General features: G+C 47.2%; 1 protein-coding gene across 1 annotated transcript in view; it reads left to right on the top strand.

Moving 5' to 3' along the window:
• LOC132835295 (phospholipase D2-like) overlaps positions 1-10,330 on the top strand; it is a 93,701-nt gene extending 83,371 nt beyond the window's left edge. Inside the window, exons 21-25 of the mRNA XM_060854715.1 lie at positions 2,168-2,217; positions 4,166-4,300; positions 6,147-6,300; positions 7,950-8,067; positions 9,246-10,330. Coding sequence (XP_060710698.1) covers positions 2,168-2,217; positions 4,166-4,300; positions 6,147-6,300; positions 7,950-8,067; positions 9,246-9,470 — 682 coding nt within the window. The 3' untranslated portion in view covers positions 9,471-10,330. The remainder of the gene's footprint in view (positions 1-2,167; positions 2,218-4,165; positions 4,301-6,146; positions 6,301-7,949; positions 8,068-9,245) is intronic.
• The last annotated feature ends 1,195 nt before the right edge of the window (positions 10,331-11,525 follow it).

Here is an 11,525-nt window from a genome sequence, read left to right on the forward strand (position 1 = left end):
AGAATTCAGTCCACACCAACCCTCCGAGCAGCATCCTACCCAGACCCACCCCCTCCCCCATCCCCGTATAAGCATTTCCCATGCCTGACCTGCACACCACGAGCAATTTAGCATGGTCAATCCACTAAACGTGCACAGGTTTGGAGTGTGGGAGGAAACCGGAACACCCGGAGGAAACCCACACAGACACGGTGAGAATGTCCATACACACAGTCGCCCGAGAGTGGGACTGAACTCAGGACCCTGGTGCTGAGAGGCAGCAGTGCTAACCACTGAGCCACGAGGTCTCTTCCTTTGTTGTCGATCTCACTGACTGTATTAATGACACTTAGGATAATACCATTTCCAGAGAGTGCTGTCCACCCTGCGCTGTAATTTATTTGGGTGGCACGGTGGCACAGTGGTTAGCACTGCTGCCTCACAGTGCCACAGACCCAGATTCAATTCCTGCCTCAGACAACTGTCTGTGTGGAGTTTGCACATTCTCCCCGTGTCTGCGTGGGTTTCCTCCGGGTGCTCCAGTTTCCTTCCACAGTCCAAAGATGTGCAGGTTAGGTGAATTGGCCATGCTAAATTGCCCGTAGTGTTAGGGGAAGGGGTAAGTGTAGGAGAATGGGTCTGGGTGGGTTGCTCTTCGGAGGGTTGGTGTAGACTTGTTGGGCCGAAGGGCCTGTTTCCATGCTGTAAGTAATCTAATCTAATGCAATCTATTGCACATTCTGAAATCTATCCAAATAGAAGATAGGAACAGAAAGAGGCCATTCAGCCCCTCAAACCTGTTCTGCCATTCTCTATCTTTGCTCCATGCGAATCTTCTTTTTTATCAAAGCATCGAGCAGTTTGGATCCATAACTGTCCGCTAGAGAGTGTCTGTGAACAGTGGATACTGATGGCGCAAATATAAACAACAAGCAGGAGGAGACCATTCAGCCCCTCGAGCTAGCTCCGGTATTAAATAAGGTCATCACTGCTCCGACTGTAACCTGAAATCCACCTTCCCTGCCATCCCGGATAACCTTTCACCCCCCTCAGTGTGACAAGATTCTCTCCAGCTCCACCTTAAAAATGATCAAGAATGGTTTCCATTGCCTTTTCCAGAAGAGAGTCAACAGACGCCCAGCTCTCAGAAAACAATTCTCATCGTCGTCTGAAATGGCCGCTCCCTGGTTCCAGATTGTTCTGTGTGAAGCAGCGTCCTCCCCACACCTGCCTTGTCAGGACCCAACACATTCTCAACAATTCACCTCAGGTTCTTCCAAATTCCAGAGGATACAAGCCAAGGCTGGTCCAACCCTTCCTTGAGAATCCCTACAGTGTGGGAGCAGGCCATTCAGCCCATCAAGTCCACACCTAACCCTGTCCCTGCTTTTTCCCTACGGCTAACCCACCTTGCTTGCACCTCCCTGCTCTACTTAGCGTGGCCAGGCATATTGACGACTGAGATTGCATGATTCTCAGGAATGTATGGGATCAAGGGATATGGGGAGAATGGGTTGAGAAACCTCTCAACCATGATTCACTGGTGCAGCAGATTCAATGGGCTGAATGGCCTCATTTCTGCTCCTGTATCTTCTCGTCTTCATCAGACAAACCACCTATTCCAGGGATTTGTCGAGTAAACCTTCTCTAAACTGTTTCTAATGCATTTCCAGCTTTCTTTAAATAAGGGACCGACATTGTGCACAATACTCAATGTGCGATCTCCCCAGATCCCTGCGATCAATAATGGTCTTCGAAAAGGAGTCGGATAAATACTTGGAGAGAATAGAATTGGCCGGGACAGAGGGAAATGTGGGGGTTCAAATCAATCTGGAGCAGAGTGGAATGTCTGGCCTCTGTCTGCGCTATATCATTCTATGAATTAATTATATTAACTGAAGTGACTTGGTCCCATGAAAGTGTATTACTGTTAATTTTGAAATTTTCCATTGATTCTCTCACCTCAGTGGTTATGTTCTGTGATTGTGTAAATCCTCATGAATATCCCCACAATCTACGTCCAATGGATTAGAAAATGGTCAGAACCTTAAACGAGTGCCTTTAGAATCTCTTCAGGCTGAGAAAGGTCTGCGTCTCTCCCCTCCCACTGACAACTGCGATCTCCATTTATTCCCTTTACCTTCCTGAGCTTCACAAACTTTCTCCTCTCAACATTTCTCTCCGCCAGGTCCATGTGCAGAGGTGAATACTCCATAGTTGAACGGTTAAAAAGACAGAGTGAGTATTTTTTGTCTCCTTTTTGCAAGTGCTGCGTGTATCTTGCTGTTTGCTAATGTTATTGTCATATGCAGAATTGCAGTGGTTGTGACTAATCTGATGGATGAAGGAGATACTATCGATGGTCGTCTATCCACTCAGTCTAAAGCCATTCAGTGAAGTAGAGAACTAGAAGCTGAAACTTAGGTTTATTGACAAAATGGAGCATTCCAAATGATTGCTGCCTACTCTCACAGCCTGTGTCTTGACAGTCTCTCTTTTGTTGTGCTCTGGGTACTTAATTAAACAATGCCCTCTCTTTGCAACCTCGTTAACATATGACTAAGAATGGTATCTCAGCCTGACGGGAAGAATAGAGGGAGGCTATGGTGGGTTTGGTCAGTTTGCAATCATTTTTCTTGCATCTAAAGAGACCTGTCGAGGTTTATGTTACCATAAGACCCAAATGCCCATTTGATTGGGGAAGACATTTTGCTGCTCACCTGGTGATGGGAGGTTTCCCAAAAGCGGCCAATTTGGGGAGAACGTTGGGAGGGTTAAAGTAGGAAACTCTCTCTTGTTGGGTCTTCCACAGAGAGGTGGAGAGCACAGTATCAAGCCATTCGGCCCATCTATTCTGTGCTGATATTTACACTCTCTTCCCAAAGGAGTCTCACATCTCGAACAACAAGTGTATCCCTAACGATGGATTCGTGGAGTGGTTTTGGGATAGTTTCTTTGAGCTGTTGATTTGAGAGCCAACCAGAGAATTGCTTATACCAGAATTGGTAGCGCACTATGGGGCAGGATTACTTCATGACCTTAGAACAATGTAGCCTCTAGTTAGTATTATTCATATGGTTAAATTTAACTCAGAAAGGAATGGAGACAGAAAGCAGTAAATTTCAGACCAGTTGACTTGAGATTCATCACAGGGAAATTGTTGGAAGCTATCACGAAAGGCATTCTGGTCAGGCACCTCAGAAAGTTCAAGGTAATCAGGCAGGCAGTATGATTCTGCAAAAAGGACGTCACGCTGGATCAATCGTTTGGGGTTGATGGCGGATATTTAGATAAAGGAGAAATCTTGTAGTTAAATGTCCTGAAGGAATTTGATGGAGTGCCACATCAAAGGTTATTACATGTGTCTGGTAGGTCATATACTGACATCGATGGGATTCCCCAGTTAACAGGAAACCGAGATCAGGCAGGATTGAATCACTTTCTGTTTGGCAAGATGGAACAAGTGGCTTGCCTCAGGGATCAGTGCTGGGGCCCCAACTGTTTAAAAAGTTATGTCAATGACTTGGGGGAAGGGATGAAAGGGGCTGCTTGCTAAATGCACTGGCGATTGGTAGGAAGTGTCATCAGGAGGTTACAAAAGGACATGGGTCAGTTCAGGATGTGGGTAAAGGCCTGGCAAATAGAGTATTAGTTGTGAAATAGTTCACTTTGGCAGGAAGAATTTTAAAAAATGAAGCATATTATCGAAATGTTGAGAGGTTGCAGATGTCTGAGATGGAGGGAGATCTGGGTGTCCAAGAAATAAGCTGAGAGTGGCCATTGTTTGATGATTTCAAAGCCAAGATGGATAGATTTCTGCTGGGTAAGGATATTAAGGGGTCAATGGAGCCGTAGTAGATTGGTGGAGTTAAGCTCCAGATGCTGTGATTGAATTGAATGATAGAACAGGTGTGAAGGGCCGAATGGCCTCCTCCTGCACCTCTGGACAAACCAAGTACCTATTACCCAGGGAGCTGATTGGAACAAAAAGACCCAAAGGTCCCATTCACTTGGAATCAGTTTACCCTCAACAGACATCACCAGAAATAATGAATGACAGCATTTCCTGTTCTTGAGATCTTGCTGTGCACAGGAGGTGGGAAAGCAGCGTCAAAGGGCCCTGGGCTATGCCTTCGCAATCTCCCAAGTTAGCAGAACCTGATCTGATCTCCTCCTTCCTTTCCAGTGGGGGATGAGTGGGTGAACTACATCTCGTTCAGTGGACTGAGGACTCACGGAGAACTCAACAACAGCCCAGTGTCGGAGCTCATTTATATCCACAGTAAGATGCTGATTGCTGATGATCGGCAAGTCATCATCGGTAAGAGGCTGAAAGGGGTGGCCTGTGTTTCTCCCTCGAACAGCAGAAACCACTGCAACAAACAGCAAAGGGAAGCCTTGGCTCCCTATGGGTTTGCTTGGCCTGTACATCCAAACAGGGTTGTACACACCAGTTTAGGAGGGAACAGAATTGCTGAGCCTTCACATTCTGTGCTCTTCAGGACCAGAACATGAGGCCAAATTCTAACAAACCACAACGATTCATGCAACAGGCAACAAGGGGCTGATTGGTTTAAATGTTGACTCTGATTTGAACATAGAGCAGTACAGGCAGTAGTGGGCACTGCAGATGCTGGAGATCAGAGCGTAGATCAGAGTGGTGCTGGAAAAGCACAGCAGGTCAGGCAGCATCTGAGGAGCAGGAAAACCGACATATCGGGCAAAAGCCCTTCATCAGGAATAGAGCAGTACAGCACAGGAATGTCCTGTGTGGTCCACGATATTGTGCCAAACATGGTTAATCCTTCTGCCCTGCCCCTGGTCCATATCCCTCCATCCCTCTCATATTCATGTGTTTATCTGAGAGCCCCTTAAACACCCCTATCGTATCTGCCTACACCATCACCCCCTGGCAATGCATTCCAGACTCCCACCACTCTGTGTTTCTAAAAAAACCTGTCCCTCACATCTGGTTTGAACTTGCCCCCTCTCACCTTAAAAGCCTGTCCTCTAATCTTAAACATTTCAACTCTGGGGAAAAATGTTCTGAATGTCAACTCTATCGTAATTTAACAGACTTTTATCAAATCTCCCCTTGCCCCAACGGCCTTTGCCACTGCCAATAACACACCCTGGGTTTTTCCAGCCTCTCCTTATAGTTCATACCCTCTCATCCAGGCAGCATCCTGGGAAACCTCTTCTGTTCCCTCCCCAAGGTCTCCACTCTCTTCCTGGCAAGTAATGGCCAGAATTGAAAGCAATTGTCCAAGTGTTGCCTCACCAAAGTCTTACAAAGCTGCAACGTGACATCCTGACTCTTGTACTCATTGCCCTGACTAATAAAAGCGAGCATGCTGGGTATATGAATAAGAAGGGTTTGGAGGGATATGGGCCAGGTTCTGGCAGGTGGGACTAGATTGGGTTGGGATATCTGCTGGGCATGGACGGGTTGAGCCGAAGGGTCTGTTTCCATGCTGTACATGTCAATGACTCTATGCCATATGCCTTCTTTACCATCCAATCTAATTGCGTGACCAACTTCAAGGAACTATAGACTTGAACTGCAAGATCCCTCTGGACATCAATGTTATTCAGGGTCCTGCTATGAACTGTATACTCTTTCTTCATATTTGATCTCTGAAAGTGCATCACCTCCCTTTTACCCAGATTAAACTCCATCTGCCAATTTTCTGCACATACCTGCATCCTTCTATATCCTTTGACAACCTAACTTTGTACCTATGGCTTATATTTTAAAGGTTAATCAAGAGACAGATCTTGATAAAATATATAATCAAGAAAGAACCCCCTGTACCTACAATTGGAGACTTACAGTAAGGATACACTTAAAAACTATGCCCTGACCTGTTCCTGTGCTGTGAGCTGTCCCACACAGGGTCCTCCAAGGTCAACTGTGAATTTTGCAAATCTTAAGATCCATGTTGGGTTGAACAGTGGAACAGCCTCCTCATCTCCCTTTTAGAGAGAGACATTCTCCCGCCCATTGTTCTGAATTGGCCCACATGGGGGTGTGGGTGGGAGAGGGGGAGTGCAGTGGGAGTTGCTGTGCGTTTGTGGACAGTGCTGCGAAGGAATGGGTTGAGCAAGCCAACTGGTCTTTGGGACTGTAGGAGATCAGCTCTGATGGCCTGCTGTCCCACACCCAGGTTCAGCAAACATCAACGACCGAAGTTTGTTGGGGAAACGGGACAGTGAGATGGCTGTTCTTGTGGAAGACGCTGAGATGGAGGCATCTGTAATGGATGGTGAAGAATACCAAGCTGGAAGGTTCGCCCGTCACCTTCGACTTCAGTGTTTCAAGTAAGTGAGTTGATCCATCTTTACTTTCCCTGTAACTCTCTGACTGGATGTTTGTATCCAGTTGGCTGGCATTGACTGCCTGTCCCTAGTTGCCCTTGAGAGGGTAGCAGTGAGCTGTGTTCTTGAACGGCTGTAGTCCATCTGCCATTACGGATGGAATTCCAAGAGTTTGACCCAGCGCTACTGAAGAAGCAGCGATATATTTCCGAGTCAGGACGGTGTGTGGTTTGGAGGGGAACTTGCAGGGGGTAGTGTCTCCATGTATCTGTTGCCCTTGTCCTTCGAGGTGGAAGTGGTCAAGGTTTTGGAAGGTGTCTGAGGAGCCTGGGTGACTGTCAGAAGTGTGTCTTGTCGATAGTACACCCTGTTGCTGCTGAGCATCGATGGTAGAGGGAATGAATGTTTCTGGATGCTACGCCAGTGAAGTCAGTTGCTTTGTCCTGGATGGGGTTGAGCTTCTTGTGTGGCTGGAGCTCACCTATCGAACCGGGTGGGGAGTCTTCTATCAAACCTCTGACCTGTGCCTTACAGATGATGGACAGGCTTTGGGAGTCAGGAGGTGAGTTACTCACCAATCCCTAATATTCCCTGGGTCAAAATCCTGGAAGGTGCGAGAAGAGGCTGAACAAGCCTGGGCTGTTTTCCCTGGAGCGTCAGAAGCTGAGAGGTGGCCTCATAGAGGCTTATAAAATCATGAGGGGCATGGATAGGATAAATAGACAAGGTATTTTCCCTGGTGTGGGGGAGGCCAGGGGTGGGGGAGAGGAGATAAGTTTAGGGTGAGAGGGGAAAGATTTCTAAAGGTTCCTCGGGGGCAACTTTTTCACACAGAGGGTGGTGCGTTTATGGAATGAGCTGTCAGAGGAAGTGGTGGAGGCTGGTACAATTGCAGCATTTAAAAGGCATCTGGATGGGGGTGTGAACAGGAAGAGTTTGGAGGGATATGGGCCGGACGCTGGTGAATGGGACTAGATTGGGTTAGGGTACCTGCTCGGCATGGATGAGTTGGACTGAAGGGTCTGTTTCTGTGCTGTACCTCTCTATGACTGACTCATGCTAGGGTGGGTAGAAATCTCGGTTGGTTTGGGTCATACCAGACACACAGGAAGATGGTTTGAATGTTGGAGGTCAGTCTTCTCAGGGGTATCTCTGCAGCAGCTCCTCACATTTATTTTTAATTTAACCTATTTTACTAATCAACCAGTTCAGAGATGGTATTACACCCCTCTGGGGTGGGTGGGACTTGAACTCGTGCTTTCTGATGCAGGGGTGTGGACACTACCACTGCCCCACAGGAGTGGACACTACCACTGCCCCACAGGAGAGCGTTAGGAGCCCCTCAAGTTGGGATCTTTAGCTGCTTCCTTATTGAGAACCCCTTCACTTTACCAAAGTAGGGACTCGGGGTGTTCACTGATCCGAAACCGTTCCCAAAACCAGGAGTAACAGAAGCTACTCCTGCGGATATCATTTAACACTTCATTATGTTGACCATGTATCCAAATGAGGGCGATAATTCTAAACCCTGTGGAAATACAGGCCAGAAAGCCAGACTGGGCAGGGCAGCAGTGGGTGGAAGGGACTGTCTGTGGTCGGTGTGTTCACCTTCTGGGTGCTTTCTGACTCAATGCTGCTTGCTCCTCCTGCAGAGTACACCTTGGCCTGAGCGATGCCCAGATCGCTGAGGTTGAAGATCCTGTCAGTGACCGATGTTTCCAGGAGATCTGGAATGCGACAGCTACCACCAATGCAGCCATTTATGACCAGGTGGGTCCACTGTAGCACCCTGTGTCGAACATTGCAGCCACACCTGCCTTCAACGTGTGTGTGTGTGTGTGTATGTATCTATGTACGCGCGTGTGTGTGTGTGTGGTTCTCAGTGTGGAGGGTGCTCTCTGTGTGTGTCCCTTCACTGTACCCATTTCAGTGCATGTAACAATAAAGCTAAGTCAGTTCAATTCAGCCTTCTGGATCACAGTGAGTAGATCCCAATCTGTTTAATCCTTGCTCATTAGACAGTTCCTCCATACTGGGGAACTGCACAGAGAACTCTCTCGGAACTGCCTCCAGTCAAATTCTATCTGACCTTGAGTAAGGGGAACAAAACTGCTCACTGTATTGCAGCCATGGTCTCACTATCACCTTATACTGCTGCATTCAGACTTCCCTCGTCTTATACTCCAAAACTGTGTTGAAATGGGCAAAAATCATCCAACACCCAAGTTATAGTCCCACCAGGTCGATTTGGGAAGTATAAGTGTACTGAGGGCTTTTCTTTTATTTCAAAATATACTTGATTCATAGAAATAAATCTTTGGTACCTGTACAATTTGTCATGTCATTCATAGATATATACATTGCATGTCTTAACATTACAAAGAACGGATTAAATTAATCGAATTTACAGTTATCCTATTTACAGTTCCCTTTATTAACCATCCAGTCTCTTATTATTTAGCTGTGGCTTCAGCAGAACCCACCTCATGAGTGGGTGCCCTGTTATACGATAGTATACTGAGTGCTGCCCCTTCGTCAGGGAGCTAGTGAAGGAGAATCAGAGGACACACAATCTATCGCAAAAGATGTTGCAATAGGAACCACCATTTAGCCGTGTTTGTTGAACGAGGGATCGGATGGTTGATCCTGACCGTTTTTAGGATCACAATTCTTTCCCCCTTTTCCAAACGTGAGATGACAAAACACAGGGTCAGAAATTGGTCACTTGGTCGTTTGAATCTGCTTTGTCATCCAATGAGATTGAGGCAGATCTCATCATTCTCAACTCCACTTTCCTGGATATCTCCCACAGCCTTGGATTTCCTTCCTGAATAAAAATCTTATTGCTGTCTTTTGTGAAGGTGTATCGGCAAAGGCCAGAACAATGTGGCAAATGGCTGATGAGATTTTCTGTTTTCTTTCTTCCCCCCCTCCCCCCACCCCGCCAGGTTTTTAAGTGTCTCCCCTCGAATTCTGCTCCAAGCCTGGTGGAGCTGCGAGAGTTTGTGTCTGCGCCCAGCCTCCTGACCCAGGATCCTGAGAAAGTCCATGAGAAGCTGAGAGGTATCCGTGGCTACCTTGTTCAGTTTCCCCTCTATTTCCTGTGCGAGGAGTATCTCCTTCCCCCGCTCAACAGTAAAGAAAGGATGGTTCCATTAGAGGTTTGGACTTGATGAGGGTGGGATGGTGTTTGGTTCTTGCTCCTGAGGATTCAGGCTGGGACCTATGGACCAATCCTCACTCACTCCCTTGTGAATCTGAGCTTCGTGTTTCTAAGGGCCCATTGTTGGTGGCCAAATGAAAGATTACCCACCTGGAGGGAGTGGACAATAGAGTCAGTTTCAAGACGACCGATGGGAATGAGTGACCGGAAAGGCTCCCTGCTGAGGAATTGAGAGATCTTTCAGCTCACTTTTGGCAGCTTCTAAAAACCAGCTTTTGGAAAATCCTCAATGTTGATGCGACGGGGCAAGGTTTTACAAAGTTTCAGCACATCAGTCCGCACAGCACTAAGAGGTCAATTCAACCCAGAAGGCTTTGAACCACAAGGTGATAGACTTTGTTCCTTTTGACGTCATCTCTGTTTCTGTTTGGTATTGCTTTTTGTAGTCATTTTTATAACCTGCTGATGTAATTTTTAAAGAACTCCTTCAATGGAATCGCGCGGTGGAGGAGGACGATTGCACAACCCCTGGAGATCAGCACACCACTCAGATAGTTTCACCAAACGCATCACTTCCAGATAGAATGGACTTTGGGCATCAAACTTTGGATCTTTGCCAACTCTGGCATGATTTCCCAAGGGTGGTTAGATTATTAAAGCCTGTTGTTTTCCAACTCCTGTTGTGTGGACGGTCTTTCTGAGAGGACATTGCAGTCTCCACTCTCCACAGTGTCAAAGGACTCAAATAGTTCCTCAGCAGTGAGAGCAGGGAAACACATTTGTAATCGAAACGGCACAGCGTCTGTATTAGATTAAAATTAAAACGCTGTAATTCCAGACGAACATGACACAAGATATTCAAAACCACAACTTGTGGCTGTCTCTTTGTGGGAAGAGTGTGCATTTATATAGCAACTGCCTTGACCATGGGATGTCCCAAATCCAGCCCTTCCTGGCCAACGCTGCCGTTTTGAAAGTGGGGGGGTGGGGGTCAATCAGGAAATTTGGCAGCCAGGTTTTGCACAGTCACGGCAGCTCAGTTGGTTTAATTTCCTTCTCTCGGCAAGAGTTAAATACTAGCCAGAACACCAGGAGGACCGTTTATTGGAGGGGATGGTGGGAGGATGGGATTGAGAAACCTGGTTGCATAACAGAGCAGGTTTGATGGGCTGAATGGCCTAGTTTCTGCTGGTGTCTTCGGGCCTGATGGCAAAAGCCTTGCATCCACAACCCTCGGAGATACGTTCGGATTGGCATAGGGATACTGTTTGGCTGATCACCTCCAATTCAGCTTGGGATCTCTGGGCTTACAAGGGAACGATTTGCGAATCTGAGCTTCACGTTTTTGGGGCCTATTTTGGGGGCGAAATGAAAGATTTGGAGGAATAGAATCATTACCTGAGGCAGCTGTGAGGCAGCAGTGCTAACCACTGAGCCACTGTGCCGCCCAGTTAGGGCAGGGAGCTTTCAAGTCTTCATTGGTGTAGCATCAGTAGCCAGGTTCATTTTTTTTCTGCAGAACACAGTCCAAAACACAATTGAAACCCTGACCCCTCCCTGACAGAGTGACCATCTTCTCCACGTGGTCCCAGTTCCCATCGAGCATCTGCTGGAGTAGAGGGTCTTTGTCAGATTTATTGTAATCAGTTCCCAGGTACTGAGCTCATTCAGAGCCGACCCTGCTCTCTGCTCAGAAGGGCTGCTTTACTCCACCAACAAAGCATCTGCCAGGCCTTATTCGGGAAGCAATCTGCAGTGAACCTTCCGGCCTAACCTCTCAAATTAACAAAAGGCAGTTTGAGCTGTTTTCCTTTTGGACAGGGTGACACCGTCTGCTGATTGGGCAGCACTGCTGTCTCAACATGTCAGGGAACCGGTTCGATCTGAGTGACTCTCTGTGGCTGTGTCGGTCGAATTTGAATGCCGTTGACAGGGTTAAAGACAGGATTCTTGGCAGTGTGGAGGAACAGTGGGATCGTGCGGTCCACGTACATGGATCCCTCAAAGTTGCCATCCAACTTGTTAAGAAGGCGTATGGTATTTTGCCTTTCATTAACAAGGGGAT

This window comes from Hemiscyllium ocellatum, chromosome 44, assembly GCF_020745735.1.
Source record: "Hemiscyllium ocellatum isolate sHemOce1 chromosome 44, sHemOce1.pat.X.cur, whole genome shotgun sequence".
Taxonomy (NCBI): Eukaryota; Metazoa; Chordata; class Chondrichthyes; order Orectolobiformes; family Hemiscylliidae; genus Hemiscyllium; species Hemiscyllium ocellatum.